Raw genomic sequence first — 25,253 nt, forward strand, 5'->3', positions numbered from 1 at the left:
TGGAGCAGAGAGGCTGAGTAACTGGGTCAAGGTTACTCAGCCTGGTCAACATACTCTGTGTATCTAAAATTTCTCATGTGCGTAATGTATCATCTGCCAGATGCAGTGCCAGGCGCTTTACATATACACTCCTGTCTTGATGAATTAGAGTCAGTGGTCTCATCTGTGCTTTACAGATGAGAAAAGGAAGCTCGAGAACAGGATGTCATTTCACAGCTGGCTTCAGACCTTGGGTTCACAGTGCCCTCTGACCCTGCCCCTTGGTTCTGTCAATTCTTGGGGGTTTCTGTGGTTCCATACAGATTTTAGGGTGGTTTGTTTCTTTGAGAAATGCCATTGGAATTTTGAGAAGGACTGTGTATTTATAGATTGCTTTGGGCAAACTGGACAGTTTAACAGTATTATTTTTTTTCTTTTGAGCTTTCTATTTTGTATTGGGGTATACCTGATAATAGAATCAGCTATTCAGTTATAGCTGAATTGAAGAAGAATTGATGCTTTTGAAGAAGAATTGATGCTTTTGAACTGTGGTGTTGGAGAAGACACTTGAGTGTCCCTTGGATTGCAAGGAGATCAAACCAGTCAATCCTAAAGGAAATCAGTCCTGAATATTCATTGGAAGGACTGATGCTGAAGCTGATACTCCAATAATTTGGCCATCTGATGTGAAGAAGTGACTCACTGGAAAAGACCCTGACGTTGGGAAAGACTGAAGACAGGAGAAGGGGTGACAGAGGATGAGACGGTTGGATGCCATCACTGACTCAATGGACATGAGTTTGAGCATGCTCTGGGAGTTGGTGATGGACAGGGAAGCCTGGCGTGGTGCAGTCCATGGGGTCGCAAAGAGTCGGAGACGACTGAGGACTGAACTGAAGAGCTGATTAACAATGTTGTGATGTCTCAGGTGAACAGTGAAGGGACTCAGCCATACATATACATGTATCCATTTTCCCCAAACTCTCCTCCTGTCCAGGCTGCCATATGACATTGAGCAGAGTTCCCTGAGCTGTACAGTAGGTCCTTTTGGTTATCTGCTTTATTTTTTAACTGTTTATTTGTATTGGGGGATAGCCAGTCAACAATGTTGTGATAGTTTCAGGTGAACAGCAGAGGATCTCAGCTGTACATCTGATCCATGAGCGCAGATCGGCTTCCCATTTATTGTGTCTTCTTCAGTTTCTTTTTTCACAACCTCTGCCTGCCTCTGAACTCAAGCCAGTTGAGGCCACGGGGATGAGACCACGTCCTCTCGTTTACTTCTCAGCCTCTACACCCTCCCCTTACTGTCCTGGTGGAGGAGGCAGGTCTTGTCTCCGGTGCTCTGGATCCTGCCCTAGCATCTCCCCTTCCGTGTGCTTCTCCTTAGACCCTTTACTCTCCATGCCGCCTCCTGTTAGCATTTGTGTTTTACTGAGCAGCAGGCACTGTTCTACGTGCTTTGCAAATATTCATGTACTTAATTCTAAGATCCCGCCATCACATAAATACCCTTATTATTCCTCTTTCATACTGAGGCACAGAGATGCTAAGGGTTACCTGACCTGTGATGGAACACAGCACCATTTTTCTCACACTAGGGAGACAGATTCTCGTCCTTGATCCGTCCACTTCCACAACTGCCTGGCTTGGTTTCCTGCTTCTCAGTCCACAGCTGGGAGCCTCTGCACTGGTTCCCTCCTCCCGTCATTGCTGTGACTGAGCGCTTGAACTTCTGCCTCCACTATTTCGTAGAAACACTCTTAACAGTGACTAACCTCCTACTGGTAGAGTCTGGTGGCCACTTCTTTCTCTGCAGCATTTGAACTTTGTCGTCACTTCCTCCTTGCAGCTTTTTCGGGATGTCTGCTTCCATCTCACTAGCTGGCTCTTCTCTCTGCTCTATCGGTGTTGGTGTCCTGCAGGGTTTTGCTATGGGTCTTTTCTCTGGTTCTTTTAGAATATTTCTGGCCATTCTTTCTGGGGAATCTCATCTGCTCCTAGACTTTGCCTTTCTTCTGTCTGTCAGTGACTGGAGTTGTTGTATCCTCAGCTCTGCTTTCTCCCTGGGGTGCTCTTTGCTCTCATATTTATTGAGTTGCTAACTGGGCAGCTCCTGATGGACTTTCTCCACCTGCCCCCACCCTATACAAAATTCTCTTTCTCTTCTGTCCCCTACATGTCAGTGCACAGTATTACCATTTGCTCAGGTACCCAGGTCAGAGCCGACCTCCCAGACTCTTGTTCATCCTCCAGCATACAGTCAGAAGCCAGGTCAGCTGGCTGATAGGTAGTCCTATCTCGGATAGCTCCATCTCCTTCTTTTCTGTAGCAGCAACTCTTACCTCAGTTCTGTAAGAGCCTGCGAACTGGTCCTCTTGGCCCTAGTCCCGCCTTCCAGATATGTGATCTGTATTTTAGTAAGTTTTTTTTTTTCCTTTCTTTAAAATGTACATTTTTCTGAATGGGTAAAGAAGATGTGATGTATGCGCGCGCACACACAAGCAGAGCAGAATATTGTTCAGCTGTAAAAAAGAATTGGAATAATGCCATTTGCAGTAACATGGATGGGCCTAGAGTTTATCATATACTAAGTGAAGTATGTCAGAGAAAGACAAATATTATATCACGTGCATGTGGAATCTAAAAACTAATACACACAAATCTATCTATAAAGTAGAAACAGACTCACAGGCACAGGAAGGAAAGGGGAAAGGAAGTGGAGGAGGGATAAATTAGGATTTCAGAATTAATAGACACACACTGCTGTATGTAAAATAAGCAAAAACTGTACCTCCTGTATGGAGCTTCCCTGGTGGCTCAGATGGTAAAGAATCTGCCTGCAATGAAGGAGACTTGGGTTCAGTCCCTGGATTAGGAAGATCCCTGGAGAAGGGAATGGCTACCCATGCCAGTATTCTTGCCTGGAGAACCCCATGAACAGAGGACCCTGGTGGAGTATAGTCCATGGGGTCTCAAAGAGCGGGCCATGATTGAGCAGTGCGTGCATACACACACACACACACACACACACACACACATTTATATAACTGAATCACTGCTGCATAACAAACTAACACAGTATTATACATTATACTTCAATTAAAAAAATGTGCATCTTTCTAAACAGCATTGCTTAAAAGGTTAGACTGACTTCTCCACAAGTTCAGAATGCATTGTATTCAGAATGCCCTTCGTAATCTGGCCTCTACTAGAGCCACGTCGAGGTACTTGCAGACACCTTCGTGTGTGTGTGTTCTCTTCCCTGAGCCTTGGGCATGGACCCTCCGGGCCTCTCTGCCTCCCTCTTGCCAGACCCTCCACTTGTCACCCTCCCATTTGCCCTTTAGGTCTCAGCCTCAGTTCCCGTCCCTTTTCTGGCATGATGACAAGTCCCCCGAGCTCTGTGTTTGCTGTGCCCAGTTCCAGGTAGCTCCCCACATGGTTGCTGAGCAGTTGAATGTGACTGGGGTGACAGAGGAGCTGGATTTTAAATTTTATGTAATTTTAGTTTAAATTTAAACATGTACATGGGGCTTCTGGCTTCTCTACTGGAAACACAGGGACCATTAGGAGGGGCAGCTGAGTGGTACTTGATCTTCCTGCTTATCTCCATCAAAACACCTCTCCAGCAACAGCACAATTGCTGATAGTCTTGGAGGAGTTGGAAGAAATTCACAGAAAGCAGGCTCAAGAATCCAAAGTATTTGTATGAGCACACAAGAATATTATAATGCAGCAAAATAATTTTATGAAAAGTGATTTTTCCAGTACCAGTTATTTTTAGCATGTTCACAGGGTTACTTTAAAAAGAAATACTTATTTATTTGGCTGTGCTGGGTCTTCCTTGAAGCATGCAAACTCTTAGTTGAGGCATGTGGGCTCTAATTCCCTGACCAGGGATCAAACCGAGGCCCCCTGCACTGGGAGCACAGAGTCTTAGCCACTGGACCACCAGGGAAGTCCCCATGGTTACTTTTTAAATATTAGATTTACATCTGAAATTCTTAAATAGAAGCTGCAGACCAAAGAGGCCAGGTGAAATAAATAATCATAATTTCTTTCAAACATTTTGTTTTGGGGTGCCAGGTAACATTATAGTTTTTAATGGTACTTGATACTGGATTGTTAGCATATATCGATGGAACTTAAAATGGGTGAGAAGGCAGTGTGTCAGGAACTTTGGACCTTTGGAGAAAAGGTGTTTCACCTACGAAAAGCACTAAACAGCAGTTAATGCACTCCTGTCTTGGGCGCACAGCACGCAGGTAGCACCTAAAGTGGGGGGAAGAAACTGCCGGGTCCCCTGAATTCTGTTGATGGGAAACACACCAGATTACGTTGCTCTGGGAGTGTCGGCCTGAAGGCTGGAGCACGTCCTCACACAGGGAGTTGTAAAGCTAGACAGTCGTCAGCAGCTTGTGGTTCTCCTTTTAAATGGCACATCCATGGAGAGACAGAAGGGGTGCTCTCATTCCCCGCCCCAGCCCAAGCGTCTCGGCTCCCTTGTGTGAATAGAACCTTAGGAGGCAGTACTGCGCGGTGACCTCTCTCTATAAAGTTTGTGGGGAGGAGGAGGTGTTGGGAATATACTGGGATGTTACACATAACAGCTAATTCCTTAAACACTTTGGGGGCACCTGGTGTGGCATTGGGGGTGTCAAATGACAGATGTAAAATGCAGAGTCCTTTCTGAAGCACTCACTTCTGTGGGCATGCTGGGCATATTTATAGTCAAGAGGGCAACAGTTAGATGTTTTATGATGAAAGAAATACTGAAATGCAGTCTGTATTCATGAGTTAGCCTTTCAGCAGGACACTGTTTATTCAGAGAAAAATAGGGAAAAGCAGAAAGAATTCTTCTAATGATAAAGTGGCAGCGTTTAAATTCATTTCACAAAAAAAGAGGTAAAATATAAAAAAAAGAGCTAAATGATTCTGGTAGGTTAAAAACTTAACTACCAAGTTGATAGGAAACATATAAAAATTAATTGGATATTGATGATCTAAGCAGTTTATCGTCAGTGAAGATTTCCTCCTTTACCGTGGTCAGGGAAACCCTTCGTCTTCACCATTTCAGGACGAAGCATCCTTGGGAGCTGAACGTGCAGCGCGCTTGACAAGTGACCAGACCGGAGCCCTGAGGGCTTGTGAGGGTAGTTCTGACGTAGAAGCATGAGGTGTGTGGTCTGTCAGAACGTTTTCTGCTCTTTCTAGGTGTGCGGTGCAGTCTGCAAAGTACAGGGTAGGCAGTTTTCAATTTAATGGGGCACTTGGGTTTACATTCAGAATCTAGAAGGCTGTTTCAGAAAATCTGCCGTCTTTTTTTGTCGTAGCCGCTGATCTTTAAAGACACTAAATTCTCGGTGGTAGCATAGTTTAAAACGTTTCTTTATTATTCTTCAGAATTATTTTATAGGAAAAATTGTGAAGATTTTCAAACCATCTCTGAGAAATGGGCATGAAGTAGAGAATTTGGTATGTTTAGAGGCTTCCTAGACATGGGGCAGAAACCTGAACAGTGCAGGGTGGGTGTCATGAAATGTAATTACTCAGATTTTCTCATCGGGATCATCATTTTATTAGCAACTGATGTCGAGGAGTTAAGCTCATGAAAGCCATACAGATAGGTGGATGCCTCAGTAGACTGTTTTTAAAGCAGGGTAGGTGTCTGGTCGTTTTTGTATTCTTTGATTAAACCAAGTACAAAATTCAATTATAAGGCGTCATCGGTAGCCTTAAATTATCTCGATTGTCCTCATTATGTGAAACGAATGTCACACTTGGTTGTAGCTCATCTTCCCTCTTTGCCTTTTCTTACCGTCTACTTGCTGATTTGAAGTGAACTTAATATTGATCTGTGATTGAAGTGGACACAGTGTTGAAATTTGTAACTACATGATGGGGTCCCCTTTCAAACTGAAATGTTAAGTTTACCTGCAAGTTAGAATGAGGTTCTCTTGTGAGGATCTTGTACACTGAGGTAGTGAAAGTGTGAAAGTGAAAGACTACTCAGGTAGTCACTCAGTCGTGTCTCTTTGCAACCCTATGGACTGTGGCCTGCAAGGCTCGTCTATCCATGGGATTCTCCAGGCAAGAATGCTGGATGTGGGTGGCCGTTCCCTTCTCCAGGGGATCTTCTCAACCTGAGGACTGAACGTGGGTCTCCTTCATTGCAGGCAAATAATCTTGACCATTGAGCCACCAGGGAAGCTCAGGTAAGAAGTACTTAAAGCTAGAATTGGCTGATTGATTTTTGGGGGGGAATAGTGAGGAAGATCTTTACAGGTGGCTCTCGATGACACTGAAGAGTTTGGTGATACAGTCAGACAAAAGGAATGTGCTATGAGCATATTGTAATCTTTTTGTAAACACATATAAGGTGTGAATTAATTTACTAAGAATAATATAAAAAGTATTTCATAAAGTGAGTTTTCCCCATGGTACACAGCTCTTTGGGGAAAAGGCTCAGAAGATTTCAGGGTAATGAGGAGAAGGGTCAAGTTAGGGCTGAGCCTTTGCTCTGAGTGCAGGAAATACACACAGTTTATGGATAAAGCTTTCATTTTTTAATAAATGCAAATATGAGTGAAGACATTTAATTGGCTAGAAGAGGTATTAGCTTTATTTAGCTGCACACAGTGGATAGTTTAAACAGCAGTTGTGTGTGTTAGTTGCTCAGTCGTGTCTGCCTCTTTGTGACCCCATGGGGTGTTGCCCGCCAGTCTCCTCCATCCATGTGATTCTCCAGGCAAGAATAATGGAGTGGCTTGCCATTTCCTTCTCCATCAGTTCAGTTCACTTGCTCAGTCGTGTCCGACTCTTTTCGAGCCCATGAATCGCAGCACGCCAGGCCTCCCTGTCCATCACCATCTCCCAGAGTTCACTCAGACTCACATCCATCCAGTCCGTGATGCCATCCAGCCATCTCATCCTCTGTCATCCCCTTCTCCTCCTGCCGCCAATCCCTCCCAGCCTCAGAGTCTTTTCCAATGAGTCAACTCTTCGCATGAGGTGGCCAAAGTACTGGAGTTTCAGCTTTAGCATCATTCCTTCCAAAGAAATCCCAGGGCTGATCTCCTTCAGAATGGACTGGTGGGATCTCCTTGCAGTCCAAGGGACTCTCAAGAGTCTTCTCCAACACCACAGTTCAAAAGCATCAATTCTTTGACGCTCAGCCTTCTTCACAGTCCAGTTCTCACATCCATACATAAACAATAGTTATTTTATTGTGGGCTCCAAAATCACTGCAGATGGTGACTGCAGCCATGAAATTAAAAGACGCTTACTCCTTGGAAGAAAAGTTATGACCAACCTAGATAGCATATTCAAAAGCAGAGACATTACTTTGCCGACTAAGGTCCGTCTTGTCAAGGCTATGGTTTTTCCTGTGGTCATGAATGGATGTGAGAGTTGGACTGTGAAGAAGGCTGAGCGCCAAAGAATTGATGCTTTTGAACTGTGGTGTTGGAGAAGACTCTTGAGAGTCCCTTGGACTGCAAGGAGATCCCACCAGTCCATTCTGAAGGAGATCAGCCCTGGGATTTCTTTGGAAGGAATGATGCTAAAGCTGAAACTCCAGTACTTTGGCCACCTCATGCGAAGAGTTGACTCATTGGAAAAGACCCTGATGCTGGGAGGGATTGGGGGCAGGAGGAGAAGAGGACGACAGAGGATGAGATGGCTGGATGGCATGACGGACTGGATGCTGCGATTCATGGGGTCACAAAGAGTCGGACACGACTGAGCGACTGAACTGAACTGATAGTTTTTGATAATGGTTTTGATTGGCAAATAGTTTTATGGTGGCATTGTGTTGATAGAATCTGCTTGTGTTCATAAGTGTACTTATGGAAAAAAGTTTCCAAGTTTGTTATATAAGTCAGAATAATTATGAAATAATGAATGCAAACTGTTTGCTATATGAAGTGAAGTGGAGTCGCGTCCAACTCTTTGCGACCCCATGAATTGTAGCCTACCAGGCTCTGTCCATGGGATTTTCCAGGCAGTAGTACTGGAGTGGATTGCCATTTCCTTCTCCAAGGGGATCTTCCCAACCCAGGGATTGAACCCAGGTCTCCCGCATTGTAGACAGACGCTTTACCATCTGAGCCACCAGGGGAGTTTATATTCCAGCCTTAATTCCATTTCCATCATCAAATATAATCTGTTAAAAGAGTAATTTAATACTGTAGTCATTGAGTAAGTAAAGTCTGTTTTCTCCCATTTTTCTGTCTGTAGGTTTACCTTTTTGAAACAATGTGTGGTTTCCCCAATACTCTCTTTAATGCTCTTCCAGAGCCCTTCTGAATCTTCCTTTACAGTTCTGTTTCCCTTTAATATTGCTCATTTTCCTGATGGAAATTTGAATTTATATAATTCCTTTGTATCTCTCTTTTGCATGTAATATTGTTACCAAAAGGAGGTGTGTGTGTGTGTGGCGGGGAGGAGGGGATGGGGGGAGCCCTCTGGTTCAAAAGCCAATAAACAGGCCATGTTGGTAGAAAGGAAAGATTGCTTTATTTCAGATGCCATCACTGGGAGGGGGAGTGGTGGACGTTGTCCGAACGCCTACTCCCGCCCTGACAGGCAGGGCGTGAGAGCTTTTATAGACATAATGGGGTGAGGGGCTCCATGCAGAAATAGTACTGTCATCTCTAACCATCTTCGATTGGTTGTGAGTTGTTTGACTAGCATCATCTTGGTTGTTTTAGGTTCAGGTAAATTTCAGTTCCAGTATGCACTTGTTTCCATTTTTTTTTGCCGTCAGTTCTCGGAATTGTGGCAGCTCATGTCCTGGGTACAGTCTGCTCATCATGTAGTTAACTTCTCCACCTGGCACTTTAGTTTCTGCAAGACAACTCACAGGATATGGCTCAGAATATTATCTATAGCCCTTGAGAAAGAACTAAAGGTCCTTGATTATGCTTAATGCCTATATTATTATTATTTAGTCCTTAGACAGGTTTTTTTGTTGTTGTTCCCACGTTTTTCTGATTAAACTTATTCTTTGACTAAAGTTTTTCACAGGCAGAAGGCATGCAGAGGACATGGTTGGGGGGCAAGGACTATATGGCGCTGCTCCGTTTCAATTTGGCATCTTAGGACACCCTCCAGGTTACCCTGAGACCTCTGCCCTTGGTGTCCTGTGACAGTTGGCCTGGCTGTGTTGTTGTTTAGTTGCTCAATTGTATCCGACTCTTTGTGATTCCATGTCTGTGGGATTTCTCAGGCAAGAATACTGGAGTGTGTTGCCACTTCCTTCTCCAGGAGATCTCCAGGAGATCTTCCCAACCCAGGGATCGAACATTCTTTACCCTCTGAGCCACCAGGAAGCCTGGCCTGGCTCTGAGCTCAGGTTGATGGATAAGGCTCCCTTCTCATCACATGTGCTCTGTTCTCACAGGAAAATAGAGAAATTATTTTCAGCTGCGGTGTTGCTGAAGACTTTTTTTTTTCTTTTCCTTAAAGGAAAAGAACGCTGGAGGTGTGTGTCAGAGGAGGTTGTTTAACCACACTCTGCCTGCCTGCCTTTCAACCAGGCTGAACTGGGGTACAGTTTTAAACTCTCTGAAACAGGATCCCCCTTACAGCTTCCAGAACCTTTTAAAATGCAGAAGCATGCAGGGAATTGCAGTTAGTCAGTCAGTTAATCAGTGGCAACTGCAGTGAGTATACAAGAAGCGAGGTTCTTCCAAGAGCAGTTGACGTGCACCGTCCTTTCAGCCTCTCAGCATGTTGCCCTTGGCATCCTTCTGTGACTCAGGGTCTCTCTACAGGGGCAACCCTGGATCAGGTGGTCCCGGGAGCTCCTTCCTTCCTTCCTTCTCTCCTATTCTCACTCCTTGTAGGTTTGGCCCCACCCGGATGTTTGTGTTTGTGTGTGCACACCTGTACATGCCAAGTCAGTAGCTTGAAATAGGTCTAGAGTAAGTGGGGAAATACATTCTCAAATGCTTTTTTTTTTTAAAGTGGGTTAATAAGCACACGGCATCATTATCTTTGTACACCAGTCAAATTTTGTCTAAACTATCTCAGGTTCTTTTACAGTATTCAGCAAGACACACTAAGCAGTTGCCACATTTCATAAAATTTGTGTTACTCTTCCCTTAGTCTGCCCCACGCACATCCTTGCAAAGTGAGTTGAAGTACATTTCTGAAGTTGACCTTTTCCCCATCCCAAATAAATCACACACAGAATTTCCATTTTCTTATTTCTGGACCTGGTTTCTCTTGTTTTCCCCTTTGTCTACAATACAGTTAAGGCAGTGTTAAAAAGATAAGGGATGGACGGCACACTTCTTTTGTGTGTCTGCCTGTGTGGACATGGGGCGTGCAGCTCTGTGTTTGAGCACTGTCCTCACCCCTTGTCTGCGTATATGTTGCTTATTTGCAGTGTTACCGGATCGTGAACCGTCTGTCGTGGGGCACTCTGCACTGCACGCGGGACGATCACGCTGAATGTGTTCTCGTGTCTGCAGTGAGACAAGCCGTTCAGCTGTCTTCTCAGTGGCCTTGGTCTTGGAAGGGATTAATTTCAGGGAATGATGTTTCAGTGTTGAGTCACAGGTAGTAAAGGTTGCTCTCTAAAGGACATTGATTCTTGTGCTTTAGTGGGCAGCTTACGTACAGGATGCTATGCATCTTTTGACCAATTTAGGAAAGAAAAAAGTGCTGAGACCGGGCACTTAGTATAAACTGTGAGATGAGTGCTATTTAATTACTTGCCTTGAAAGAAAATTTATTAGCCCCAGGACTCTCATATAGAAAAAAACCCACCTTTATCTGAAAGGCAGCTCAGAATGTCCAGACTCCTCAAAGTTATGTAGAAATAACTGAAGTATTTCTGCAAGAAACCTATGAAATACGGTGTTATGTAACATAGAATTAGATATTAATGTTAACTGCACTTTTTCTTTGTCTTGCAAAAATGACTGTCAAGAAGGTGGATGGATGTATCTTGAAAATTAAACCACTTTTGGATGTCCACTGTTTGTAAACCCCTACAGATTAAGGCTTGTCACTAAGGGTTGTTCCTAGTCCTTTGGGTGAGGTCAGTCTTATTTCTTTGTGTGTCATGAATGGCAGGACACGCTTCCCTTAAATGTAAGATGGCATGTCTTTGTTTTACTTGCGTGGTAATTCTTTGAGACCTGTTACCTGTTGTTGAGGGGTTCCCAGGTGGCTCAGTGGTAAAGAATCCATCTGCCAATGCAGGAGATGCAGGTTCCATCAGCACGGTTGGGAAGATCCTCTGGAGAAGGAAGTGGCAACCCACTCAAGTTTTCTTGCCTGGAGAATCCCATGGACGGAGGAGCCTGGCTACAGTCCACAGGGTAGCCAAAGAGTCAGACATGATTTAGTGACTAAACAACAACAACCTGTTGTTTGTGGTTCCTTCTTATGTTAATCAAGGAGAATCACAGCTGTAGCTCAAGAGGCACTCAGGGTCTGTGAACCAGACTTACCAAATTTCCACAAGTGCAGGAATCACCCGTGTTCCTTGTTAATAACATGCAGACACTGGTGCAGGAGGTCAGAGTGGGCTCAGGATTCCACCCTCCCAGAGGGTGCCGGTGGTCCCAGCATCCTGCTTCAGTGGCAAGGCTGCAGTCTGCAGGGAGAGAAACCAGAGCAAGGTGTGCTTCATGCTTTTGGAGCTCCTGCCCCAGTGGGGTGGGAGTTCTAGGGAGGGCTTTGGACTCAGCCTGCAGAGGGAGGGCTGAAGGGCAGGACACTTTCCAGGTAGGTGGTCCCAGCCGGGGGAGTGAGGAGGCAGGTGTGGAGGTGAGGCAGGTGTGAGGAGGTGGCCAGTAAAGTAAAACACAGTACTGGCAGTGCTTTGATGGACCCAGCCTGGGTGCTGGTGAAGGTTTCAGGGGCGGAGGAAAAGGAACTGGGGAGCAGAGGACAGGCAGGCCAGTGGGGTCTGATCACAGAGTGCCATGCAATCTGCTAGAGCCTTTGGGTTCCATCCTGGGAGCTGGGGAACTGCTTTAAGGATTTTAACCAGGATGAGAGAGGACTCATGGCGTGGCCTCGAAGATCCTTCAGTCAGGCACGTGAGCGTGTTGAGACCCGACTCCAGAGAACCCTCAGCCTTTAAAGTTTTATCCTTCACCAAACCACCATGCCTGATTACATCAGAGACAGCGTGAACCGGAGGAGGCAGTAGACTGTGCAGTGTTTGAGAGGAGCATCCCCAGGCTGGATGGGGATGGATGGGCAGGGTGTCCATGGGGCTTTATTAGAACAGCAGGCTACCTGGAACAGGGGCCACGTCTGCTCATTCAACTGTTACCCAGTGTCTATTAAATGCTTATGCAAAGTAGGTCCTTATTAGATAGTTTTTAAATGAATAAATGCTGGGAAGGATCGAGGGTGGTTTTCCATCATCTGGCTGGGTGGAAGAGGTGGGTGGAGGGAGCTGAGCCACACAACGAAAAATGTGTCTCTTCAGCTATTATCAGCAGCGTTGGAGGCTACCTAGTGATGTAAATGGATATAAACACAGCTCTTATTTCCTGTTTTTGGTTTTATTTTTCATGTGGTTCTTGGACTAATGTAGACTTCACATCCTTTTTCATTCTTTCTGCATCTCTTTCTTCCAATAAAATAGTTAATGAAAATAGTACACAAAGCCACTAGGAAAGGGAGTGGCCTAGATTTTTGGTTTTTAAAATTAATCTTGCAAATGGTTTATGTAAGCACAACTATAAATGAAAAGGGCTTTGAAATTAATTATTCCTAAGTGTCTGAATTTTGTGTAGTCGAGTTATTAAGAAATAGAAATATATGTTAGTATATATTACAGAAAGGATAAATTTTATAGTTGTTAATCAGCATAGAATATGATGTATGGAAAGAACACTATACATTTCATCACAAGGGATAGGTATGGACCTTTGTAAGAACACTAATCTCTGAGCAGTAGAAAATATTTTTTTCATCAAAGAGATTTGCTACTATTTAATATGGTCTTCGTCTAAGAACATTACCTCTAGGAAGAAAACTGTAGCATTGCTGTCCATAGAATTTTCTGCCCTGATAAAAACGTTCCATGTGTGCACTACAGCCACCAGCCATGCCGGCCTATTGAGCACTTGAAAGGCAGTTTGTGCGACTGAGGAGCTGAATTTAGAATTTTCTTTAGTTTTTATTCATTTAAATAGCAACACATGGCTCCTGGACATACGAATGAGGGAGAAAATGTGGTCTCGCCATGGGGAAGGGGGCTCCAGGAACGGTATCCTTTGGTCCAGCCAGGAGGCCAACCTGGAGCTGACAGGCGGGGAGCTGATGCTGGTCACTTGGAGGTCTTCCTGTCGCTCCATCTGGGTCGCTGTGTGTGGGCTCAATGCTTCCTCCCACATCAAGCGGCAGCCTGGGCAGGCCCCTGCTTTCCCCGGTGGTTGCTGGGGGCCCATAGCGGGGTGCAGGGATCACCGTCCACAGACCTGGTGATGGAGCTGGAAGGTCCCTCTGTGAGGAGCAGCCCAGCCATTTGGGGCCTTTTTTCTCTGCATCCCTGCTGTCGGCCGGGGGTCCTTACCCCCTCTGGTGTGATCTGTGGCCTCGGTGGTCTGAGGTATCTCCCTGGCTATGCTGAGGGTGGGGAGGTGCCCTTTTTCCTGCCACTCCACACTCCCTTGGATATGCTGGCACTTGCTCCCCCAAGTCCTGAGAACAGCAATCAAGTTATGTCGCAAACCTCAGGCTCCTGGGAGGTGGGGGAGAGAAATGCAGAGAGAAGGAAGCGCAACAAGCCACATTACACTAAGGTGGTCGCTGGCCTCTACAGGGCAGCTGCCTCTGACTTCACACTTGCCCCATGGGTTGGATTCTTATGAAAAAATGGGTGGCACCCGGATGGCATTTGACTGCCACAGCCGGATACAGAGTGGTTGAGCTGCAGTGAGTATTTTGCCCGGGGAAATGAAAGGTGTTCTGTGTTCACCTCTCTCCTGTCTGGCTTTCCAGGTCACTGAGACACCAAATTAACACCTGACAACACAGATGCCATCCTGCTTGAACCAGAGCATGGCAGTGAATTGTTGTTTATGTAAGCTTTGGAAAGTCAGAGATTCCCTTCAAAATATTAATATGTATTTTCAGACAGCTTGTTTCTTTCATTCTGGTGTGTCGTACTCCTGCTTTTGCCCACCCCCCTTTTCTGGGTGTGGTTTACTTGCTTTTTGGAGTTGCTAGTTTGCATCCTACTTACTCCCCCAAATATTAACCGATAGCCTCAATATGGTGCTAGTATGGGCTTGCTTCCTAAACGTAACAGAGTATAAGTGAAAATTTTCTTGAAAGGAAACTCTTCTGTTTAGTGGTTTCAGCAGTTATTTTAGTGACCAATCTCTGAATAAATAGGACCCCATCTAAGACCTTTAATCTTTTGCCCTCACTGGCGAGTTGACATTTCATCTGTACATTTCTCTTTGGTCTTTGGGAACTGTTTGTCGTTAAAATATTTTGTATCAGAGGTTTACTCTTCTTAGTCCATAGAAGTGTTCTTCATGTGTAAAATGAAGAGGAGCTTGGATTAGGAGGTCTGCAAAGCACTGGCCAGCTCTAAATTTTCTTTGCTGGTTGCACAGCAAGCCTCTGGTCAGGTGTCCGCGACTCCCTTAGCAGGGCTGTCGCCTTGTGCCTCTCTTCACCCCAAACACACCTCCAGATACCTCTGAACTCAGAAAATACTTGCTAGTAGGGTGCTGAGCAGAAAGATGTGATTGTGTCATTATAGGTGTCTGTACTGAAATTGTAAATAATATCAGACAGTTAAAGCACTTATCATCATGAATTACCAAGAAATATTTTGTAAAATGGTATCCTAAATTTTATACCATAACCCATGAATCTTAATTTTTATTTAAAAAGTTTTAAATAAACTTTTAAACTAGAGATGAATGTAACCTCCAGGAGGACAAAAGGGAACTTGTTTTTTTAAAAAATTATTATTATTTGACAGCTTCAGGTCTTAGTTGCAGTGTGCAAGATCTTTTAGTTGTGGCAGGCAAACTGTTAGTTGCGGCAAGTGGTATCTAGTTCCCCTGACCAGGGATCGAACCCTAGCCCCCAGCATTGGGAGCACAGAGTCTTAGCCACTGGACCACCAAGGAAGTCCTGGAACTTTGTTTTTATTCACTGATACATCTCTGGCAGTTGTGATCAGTGCCTGGATCACAGTAGGTACTTGATAAATCTGTTTCAAATACATAAACGTGATTTGAGATTTAACTTGATTTTCACTTAAAGCCAAATCAAATGTAAATACAATTCAAAAATTTATTTCTGAAGTGATAATGATGAGAATTATTTGATAACACTGATAACTTAATATTTCTCTTTCTTATTTTGAATAATCTATACCTGTGCCATCTTGTATGGTAGCCATTGCCCCCACGTGTACCTTTCTGATTTGAAATGTGGCTCTAGTAGGAATTAAGATATACTCTATGTGTGAAGTACATATTGGGTTTCAAGGACTCAGTACTGAAAATGTAAACCATCTCATTCATATCAGTTACATGTTGAAGTGATCATATTTTGCATATGTTGGGATAAATAAAAACTATTAAAATTAATTTCACTCTTTTGGGGGCTACTTTTTAAATGTGACTACTAGAAAATTCAAAATCACCTATGTGGCTTCGTTGGACAGTGCCAGTGTAGACACAGAAAACTTAGACCATGAATGGAGACAAGGGCCAGCCGTCTGGAAAGGAAGCTTATATGAATATCTTTGATAGGAACAAAATTAAGTGTTGCAGCTGTGACTTGGGAAAAGTGGGCATTCAGATGGTCTTGATCAAATTTAAAAAAAAAAAGGCCAAAATAAATTAATTAGATTAGCTCAGATCAGAAATATGAAGTCCAGCTACCAGATGGATTCCTCACATAGTCGCCAGCGGAGTGAGTCTAGAGGTCAGGAAAGGGGCAGGCTGGGTGGTGGCTGGCCCAGCAAGCGCAAGTGGTTACCAGCGGCAGACTGGAGCCGTAGTGTTTGGGCTCCTCTGCCTGGACTTCACCTTCCTGGGGGCTACAGCTCTGGTAGGTGGCACATTCACTGTGCCCCGTAACTGCCGTTTTCCCTACTGCTGGGAGATGGCCCCTGGGTGGGAGGAGCAGGGAACTGGAGACCCAAGTGTTGGGTAGGATTACTCGCAGTGTGAGTTCTGTTTTGTCCCTTCCCTCGCCTGGAGGCAAGTTCTCTTTCCCTTTCTCCTTAGCCTTCTAAAGTGAATGCCAGCTCCTGGCTGCCTCTCCAGGCTGGCAGTGGTCGGAGTGCGGTGTCCGAGCTCATCCACTCCTCGGGACTCTTTCTGTAGAGGCTGGCTGAGAACCCCATATGGCACTCCTGTGACACGTGGAGGGCCTGGGAGGATGAAGCCATTATCCTATAAAATAAGGCCATCTAGGACATGCAACTTAGATGCTACCTTCCTTAAGCTAATTTGAAAGGTTATTTTGGTAAGTGGTTAGTCTGCACGGCTGGTTTAAGCTATTATCAAGTCCATTCCTGTATTTATTTCCTTGAAAGCCAGAATGAACCTTGAATAAATGAAGACTGACTGCGTAGGCTTTTTAGGAGTAAATTCAATTTATAAATATTTGTTTCATTTGGCACTGGAGATTTCGACTGCTCCTGAGTTTGAATTTTAAAGCAGCTGTGTAGTGAAGCAGAGTGTCTGTAAATAAAATGGCTTTCACGCTCACCTTATTTCCACCCGTCTGACCCCTGTTTTTGGAGAAAGTAGATCAGAAAATTCACGGCAGTTAGCGGCCAAGTGAAGAGACCTTTGGCTTCAGCTGACAGCTGTCGCCTGAGCACTGCCGACCTGGAGACCCTCTCAGGTGTTCTGTCTGTAGCTCTGACAGCAAGCAGGAATGCTGTTTACATTTTCTGTAGGCAAAGATCCCTCCCTTGTTGGGGGTGTGTTAGAATAGGATGGGTGGAATCTGAATTTCGATCTGTCTTGGGATGAGTTCTCAACTGGTGCTGGAGGTGCTGGCCAGCCCTCCAGCCGGCCCCTTTCCCATGCTTATATGGATGGGTGTCAGTAGGATTTATGGCCGGGCCTGTTTATAACATCCCTTTTGAAATTCTTCAACAAGATACTGTTTTTTCAAGTTGGGCAGTATCACACAATGCTTCGTGTGCTTATGAAAGAGGGAAAAAAATGAGTTAAATTCCAAAGATGTTTAAGATTTTGGACATTTTTCCTATGTGAATTAGTTCTTTATTAGGCCTGTCAATTTAATTAGCATTGAAAAAAAACCACTTTCCTGTTTTGATTGTGGAAACATTGTTTAAATCGGTTATTTTCATCTGATACAGAGTCCTTAGGAAGTGTTTGCATAAAGCACAGAGTGTTACTTAGTATCCACCACGTGCTTAAACCTGGGATGCAGATGGGTGGGCTTGCTCCCCTTACCCCACCTGTTCTGGCCTGCCTGGTCCCAGAAGAGGTCAGGGTGAGGGAGAGGGCTGCAGAGACATTTTGAACTTTATTCTGTTAAAAGTTTCAGTTTTGAACAGTTTGGGTAAAGGTTTTCTGTCTCTACCAAAGAGAACCGTCATCGTCTAGAAACTGTCCGTCCAACTAGTTTATTCAAGCAGTCACGCAGTGGTCCATTCCTAGAGCCCAGGGCTGGTGGGTGAACGATGAACCTGTGAGGGGACTTCCTCTGGTGGTGGTGAGTGGGGGATGCTGGAGAATGAAAGTCTTCCTTCCGGTCTCTCTCTGGCCACGTCTGTTCCTGCCATCAGATTTAAGGAAGTAATGAGTGGTCACACCACTTGCAAGTGGGCCTTCCAGTATTTTTGCCGCCGCTGTCTCCTTCGACACCCCTGTTCCCATTTCCTTGTTGGTTGTATGTGGGCCGTAAATATCCAATTTGTACGAAATGACTGATTTTGGTATTTGTATAATCCTCTAGTCAATTTAACTAAGTTGAGCTTTTCACAGCCCTCGGTGCAGCGGCTGCTCATCTGATTACACCGCTCAGGGGAATAAGGTTAAGGGCGGGCTGTTGGTAACCGGAGCATTTCCAGGGCTTTAGTGCAGCAGATGGGCTGCTTGGCGATAGTCATGCATCTGCTGGCCTGCTGTGGCAGCTGCTGCCGCTTCATGTTGTGTTCTTTTGTTCTGTTCCATCCAAGAATGGAACGCGAGGAAGTGTAGTGAATGGATTAATTTAAGGTTAAGGTTAGTGTTTTGCTTGCTTTCTAAGTAACCGGTCATAACAATGCTTCTGGTAGAAGCTAATGAGTTTCTCTTAAAGTGAACTAGATTTATAAAATATGGCTCAGTGAGGGGGCTAGATTAGTATTGTTGGTGGAGACCAAATTCAAACGCGTAAAATGCTGGCAGTTTTTTTTTTTTTTTTTTTTTAATCATTTGTCCCTAATTCTTTGTTTTCTTCCTTCCTCCCCACTACCTCCCGATCCCTTCCAGGACCTCGATCCAGACTTTGCCTGACACTGCAGGGTCCAAGAGAATTAAAGAAATATGGAGTGACATGAAGAAGATTAGTCAGGATTATAGGCTCTGAGGACAAGCCCTCAGTGAAGTGAAGCACAGACTGCCGCGCTCTGGTCTGGAGGAGCCAGCCGTGTGCTGGGAGAAGATGGCGGATCCAGGAATGATGAGTCTTTTTGGCGAGGACGGGAATATTTTCAATGAGGGTCTCGAAGGCCTGGGCGAATGTGGTTACCCTGAAAACCCCGTGAACCCCATGGGTCAGCAGATGCCTATAGATCAAGGCTTCGCCTCCCTGCAGCCTTCCCTCCACCATCCCTCCACCAACCAGAATCAAAGCAAGCTGACCCACTTCGATCACTATAACCAGTACGAGCCGCAGAAGATGCACCTGATGGACCAGCCCAACAGAATGCTGAGCAATGCCCCCGGGAACGGACTGGCATCTCCTCACTCGCAGTACCACACCCCTCCCGTCCCCCAGGTCCCCCACGGAGGTGGTGGGGGCGGCGGCGGCGGCGGCCAGATGGGCGTCTACCCAGGCCTGCAGAACGAGAGGCACGGGGGCCAGTCCTTTGTGGACGGCGGCTCCATGTGGGGCCCCCGGGCCGTGCAGGTGCCCGAGCAGATCCGAGCCCCCTACCAGCCGCCGCCGCCGCCGCCTCCTCCGCAGCCCCAGCCGGCCCCATCGGGGCCCCCCGGGCAGGGCCACCCCCCGCACCTGCAGCAGCTAGGCGGTTACCTGGCGCGGGGGGACTTCTCCATGCCGCAGCATGGCCAGCCGCAGCCGAGGATGGGCCAGTTTCCCCCAGGCCAGGAGGGCCTGAGTCAGGGAAACCCTTTCATCGCTGGCCCTGGGCCGGGCCACCTGTCGCACGGCCCCCCACAGAGCCCCGGGGTGGCCCCAAGCCTGCGCCACGCGGTGCAGCCCTTCCACCACCACCCTCCCACCGCTCTCCACGGGGACTCGGTGGCCCACAGCCCCCGGTTCTCCCCCAACCCCGCTCCGCAAGGGGCCGTGAGGCCACAGACCCTCACCTTTAGTTCTCGGAGCCAGACAGTCCCCTCACCCACTATAAACAACTCAGGGCAGTACTCCCGCTATCCTTACAGCAACCTAAATCAGGGATTAGTTAACAGTACAGGGATGAACCAGAACCTAGGCCTTACCAATAGTGCTCCCCTGAACCAGTCCGTCCCGAGGTACCCCAGCGCGGTGGGATTCCCGCCCGGCAGCGCCCCAGGACTCCTGCACCAGCAGCCCGTCCACCCCAGCGGCTCACTGAACCAAATGAACGCGCAAACTATGCACCCTTCGCAGCCTCAGGGATCATACGCCTCCCCGCCTCCCATGTCACCCCTGAAAGCGATGAGCAGCAGCGCGGCGGGCACGCCGCCCCCGCAGGTGCGGCCCGGCAGCGCCCCCATGGACGTGGGCGGCTACCCTAGCATGCCGCACCCGCAGCCCGCTCACCAGCCGCCCGGCGGCGCCCTGGGGCTCGGACCGAGGAGCTTGGGCCCGCGGAGCCTGCTGCCGGCGCGCCCGTTCCTGGGCATGTCCCCGGCCCCGCACCTGAGGCCCAACGGCTGCCCCGGTGTGAGCCTCGCCGACCCGCAGGCCGTCCAGGACCGCCTGCTCCCCGGCCAGCAGCACCCCGGGCCTCAGCCGGCCTTCCAGCAGCTGCCCAGCTGCCCTCCGCTGCAGCCCCACCCGGGCCTGCACCACCAGTCTTCACCCCCGCATCCGCACCACCAGCCTTGGGCGCAGCTCCACCCCTCGCCCCAGAGCACCCCGCAGAAAGTGCCTGTGCCTCAGGTAAGGGGGCGGGGCCTGCCGCCTCGCGGTGCCGGTCTCGTGCGCTGCTCTCGCGAGGTTTCCCATTATCTTTGGGGAACGCTGCTTCACTCCAGGTCCTTTGTTTTCTTGTAAGCTGCTCCAGAATCTCTCTTTTTTCCCTCTACTTGTTGTTATTCAGTCGTATGTGACTGAACGTACGTAGCCCAGACGTATCCGACTCTCTGTGACCCCATGGATTGCTGCACATCAGGCTTCCCTATCCTTCACCATCTCCTGGAGTTTGCCCAAGTTCATGTTCATTGCATCAGTGATGCCATCCAGCCGTCTCATTCTCTGACACTCTCTTCACCTGCTCTCAATCTTTCCCAACATAAGGGACCTTTCCAATGAGTTGTCTGTTTGCGTCAGGTGACCAGAATATTGGAACATCAGCTTCAGCATCAGTCTTTTCAGTGAATATTCAGGGTTGATTTCCCTTAAGATTGGCTGGTTTGATCTCCTTACGGTCCAAGGGACTTTCAGGAGTCTTCTCCAACACCAGTTTGAAGGCATCAATTCTTTGGCGTTCTGCCTTTACTGGTCCAGCTCCCACAACTGTATGTGACCACTGGGAAGACCGTAGCCTTGACTATACGGACCTTTATCGGCAGAGTACTGGGTCTGCTTTTCAACATATTGTCTAGGTTTGTTATCGCTTTCCTGCCAAGAAATAATCGTTTTCTGATTTCATGGCAGCAGTCACCATCCTTCTGTTAGTTCCTAACTTACTCTCTCACTTAGTGGCTTGTGCATTTACCCACTTTTTCAAAAAAATAAAAAATAAATCTTGAATCCCCATGCCCTAGGGCTTGTGCTGGAGCTAAGAGTGCATAGAGAAGCCAAAGCCAGGTCCTGCTTGCAAGGAGCTCTGTTCTCATTGCCAGCGGGGAGGTGGATATTGGACCCAAGTGTTTTTCCCTTCTCTTTATTTCTCTGTGCTGTTCTCTCTACCCCTCTCTCTGATTTAAAAATACACCGAGCCTTGGTTTCCAGCAATGTTTCATGTGTTTGTGGTAGTGCCTCCCACCTCTTTTAGGAAATCATTTTTATCAATTATTAAAATAATTTTTATCAATCGTATTTTCAGTTTAGTTCAGTTGCTCAGTCGTATCCGACTCTTTGTGACCCCATGGATTGCAGCACACCAGGCCTCCCTGTCATCACCAACTCCCAGAGTTTACCCAAACTCATGTCCATTGAGTTGGCAATGATTTAATTAAAAATTAAAAATCATATTTTAATAAATAATGAATTTTATTTTATTGTTATTTTCCCTGCAACATGTAGTCTCCTGAACCAGCTGTTGAATGTTAGTGTGAACTTAACTGGCACCCTGCAGAAAATCATAGTAAACGACAATTCACAGAAACTGTTCAGTCTCTTAACAGATTTGGATACCTAGCACTGAAAGCAGAGGTCTTCCTTTTTATCAGCTGGGATTTCATCTTACAGAATTTATAAGCAGACAGATTTAGGTCTTAAGCTCTAGTACTCCCAAAGCCATCTTTCCATTATAAGTGTTGGTGTTTGTGCCCTGGGTCTAGGAGAAATAAATTAATGTCTGTATGTACAGAGTATTTGGAGTGCTGTTCAGAAATATGTATTGATCTTCCACTGTGATTGCAGCCCTGAGCATAGATGGCACAGTGTGATTCTAGAGCTGTAAGGCACAGTGCTCGTTCCTAACAAACTTGTAATCAATTTGGGGAACCATGACCGATATGTGAAAGTATAAATCAGAGGGAAAGACCATGCATGGTTATGTGACAGGTGTCCAGAGAGAGGCGGTGCCTATTGGTGAGGGTGCTTGGAACCTGGTCAGGACTTAGCCAGGGGTGTGAACTGAGGATGCGTTGCAAGTGCATCGGAGGGGGCATGGGCTGTTGAGTTCTCTGCCGGCAGGGCCTGGGCATAGAGGTCTATATTCTGCTGTAAAGAATTTGGACTTCACCAGTGATAATGGACTAGACAGTGCCTGGGCTGGTGGGGGGACCTGGAGATGAGCTGTGAGTCTGGAGCCCAGGCCTTGTGAGGACCGTGTGACCAGGCATTGGGGAATGGGAATGGGAGAGAATGAAGCTACATGCAAGTAAAAGGGTGGGGTCTGGAAGCAGAGCCTTTTAGGGGGCATTGCGGGTGGAGAGGCATTAGATCAGAGAAGCTTCTGCCTTGGTGAGACTAGGGAAGTGAAGGTCAGGAAGTCTCTGGGGGACCTTAGGACACAGTGGGGGTTTGGGGAAGCTGTGCTTACAGGCCCGACACACTGGGGATTCTCAGGATGGGTCTTGAGGTCGGGGGGCCACAAGGGCCTCAGCCACCTGGCCTGTGCTCCCCTAGAGAGAGCTGCTTCCCATCCTGGAGCCTCACCTGCAGTGATGGGAATGGGCTCCCAAGACTGTGGACAGCATGGAGGGAGGGCAGGAGGGCTGTCCACCAGCTGCTGGGGCCTTGGCCCACCTGGGTGGCTCCTAGGGCAGAAAGGAGCTTGACTTAGTTTCCAGGGAGTAGTCCCTTCTTGTTCCCCCAAAGTTTCTTACTGAACATGGGATCATCTCAGAGCAGTGGCCCTTAGACACCTCCTGGTCCCAGCATCTTCTCTCCTCCCTGGAGGACAAGCACAGTGTAGGGGAGACTGTAATCCCATCCCTGGGTGGAAACTGCTGATCTCCTCTAGCTTTCCCTCATTTTAAGAGCTCAGATGTTTTAGCAGAGGTTCAGAGGACATAGATGAGTGTGTGGGCTCTGAGTCCCCTAGTGCCTGGGGTCTGTGCCCTGGCAGATACCGATGGTCACCAAATGCATTTCCCTTTATCTCCAGCTCCATCCTCTCGAGTATACCATCATAGACTAACCTGGAACTATTAAACAGGTATATTAAACAAGTAGATTTGAGGTATTTTTATTATCTAAGTTTAGTTGCCTTTTTAAACATTTCTACATGGTATTTGCTTTTTTCTTTCTCCTCAACTTTGCAGAACCTCTTCAGCTTTTGAAGCACTCAGTTCTGAAAATCATACTAGAGAGGCGTAAAGTCTCAAGATGACCGTAGACTTTGAAATCAGAAGAGTGTTTGAATTACAGCTCTCCTTATTTGCTTGGTGACCTGAGATAATTTCTTACCCTCTCTGAACCTCAGATTCATCATCAGTAAGAGAGGAAAAAGTGCCCATCTCAAAGGGCATTGAGGTCAAGTGGGGTAATATACTCGTATTGTGAGAGTGTGATCTCTAGCCTGTGGTGCATGCTTGCTGTGCTTAGTTGCTCAGTTGTGTCCGACTCTTTGTGACTCCATGGACTGTAGCCCTCCAGGCTCCTCTGTCCATGGGATTCTCCAGGCAAGAACACTGGACTGAGTGGCCATGCCCTCCTCCAGGGAATCTTCCCAACCCAGGGATTGAACCCAGGTCTGCTGCATTGCAGGCGGCTTCTTTACCGTCTGAGCTACCAGGGAAACCCGTAAATGTCAATTCTCTTCTAGGTTCTACTTTCTGATCTGCTGCAGTGAGAACCTTACTTTGTAATTCGTGTCATTTCATGTGTACTAAATACAGTATAAAGTCACTTTTATTTTTAAGGAACAGGTTACATGTTATGAAATATGGCCTTAGTTATGAAACATTAAATTTGACTTGTGCAAATATCACCCCCTTTTAGCCTGTGTTTCTGGGTGTGGTGAGTTTAATGGAGTGGATAGTTCAGTAACCTCAACACCTCTCTCTCCCTGGGACTGACTCACATGCCACTCAAGCAAATCATCTATCTATCTGATTATGTTTTGCTTTAGAACTACTAAAATTATTTTACACTTCGTATATGACACAATGGTGATTCAAAACCATGCTGTGTAGCAGGGAAATTACCAAATTAAGTTGAAATGTTGATGTAATTTGCTGAATTAGCACATTCAGATAGGATTATTGACTTTTTTATCTTGAGGGTTTCTTTTTTTTTTTTACATTTTAATAGAAGTTATGCTTTTTAGATGTTTCATGGGTAGTGAACAGATTTTTAAAATTTTATCACATGTTTAAGTATCTTTGAAGATAAGTCTAACTTTATAATGAAGAGTCAGCAAAGGAGAATATTAGAACAGACGCCAGAGTTCATCAGGCCATGTGTTCGTTGTGTGGACGCAGTCTTTAATGTTAGCTCCAGACTAGCTTGATGATTTGATGATACAACTTAGAGGGAAAGAGAAAACCTAGCTTCTATTTCTTTTCAACAGCTGATTAGGACAGTAGTTTCCCTCTTCATCTCAGACCACCCTCCCTCCTTCCTTCCTTCCTATCAATCATTAAATAGTTTATTTATATTTTAATTTTTTTTCTTCCAGTTTTGTTGAGATATAGTTGACCTACAGCCTTGTATACAGTGTACAAGGAGTATGGTATAATGATTTGATTTACATATGTTATGAAGTGATTGTCAGAATAAGTTTCGTGAGCACCCATCATCTAAGTCCAAAATTAAACAGAAGAAATTTTTTTTTCTTGTGATGAGGCCTCTTAGGCTCTCCCTTCGTATCAGCTTTTACGTATGATATACAGCAGTGTTCATTATGTTCACTGTGTCGTACACTGTACCCCTGGTACTTATTATCTTATAACTGGAAGTTTGTGCCTTTTACCACCTTCCTCCAATTCCTTCTCCTCTAGCCCCTGCCTCTGGTGACCACAAATGTCATCTCTTTTACTATGAATTTTTTTGTTTGTATTTCAGGTGTAATTGACCTATAGCACTGTAGCGTTAGTTTCTGTTACACGACACGGTGCTTTGAAATACCTATGCATTTCAAACTGGTCACCACAGTAAGTCCGGTTACAATATGTCACCATGCAAAGATGTTAGGTAATCGTGGGCTGTATTCGCCACATTGTACGTTTCACAGCTGTGGCCCATTTGTTTTGTAACTGGGAGTTTGTCCCTCTCAGTCACCCTCACGTATT

General features: G+C 46.2%; 1 protein-coding gene across 4 annotated transcripts in view; it reads left to right on the forward strand.

Annotated features, from left to right (window-relative positions):
• CHD7 (chromodomain helicase DNA binding protein 7) overlaps window positions 1-25,253 on the forward strand; it is a 193,022-nt gene that overhangs the window by 44,494 nt on the left and 123,275 nt on the right. For all 4 annotated transcript variants that reach the window (XM_060393435.1, XM_027972980.2, XM_027972981.2 and 1 more), the window contains one exon: window positions 18,447-20,286. In XM_060393435.1, coding sequence (XP_060249418.1) covers window positions 18,619-20,286 — 1,668 coding nt within the window. In that variant the 5' untranslated portion in view covers window positions 18,447-18,618. The remainder of the gene's footprint in view (window positions 1-18,446; window positions 20,287-25,253) is intronic.

The sequence above is a fragment of the Ovis aries genome, chromosome 9 (genome assembly GCF_016772045.2).
Source record: "Ovis aries strain OAR_USU_Benz2616 breed Rambouillet chromosome 9, ARS-UI_Ramb_v3.0, whole genome shotgun sequence".
NCBI classification, from domain to species: Eukaryota; Metazoa; Chordata; class Mammalia; order Artiodactyla; family Bovidae; genus Ovis; species Ovis aries.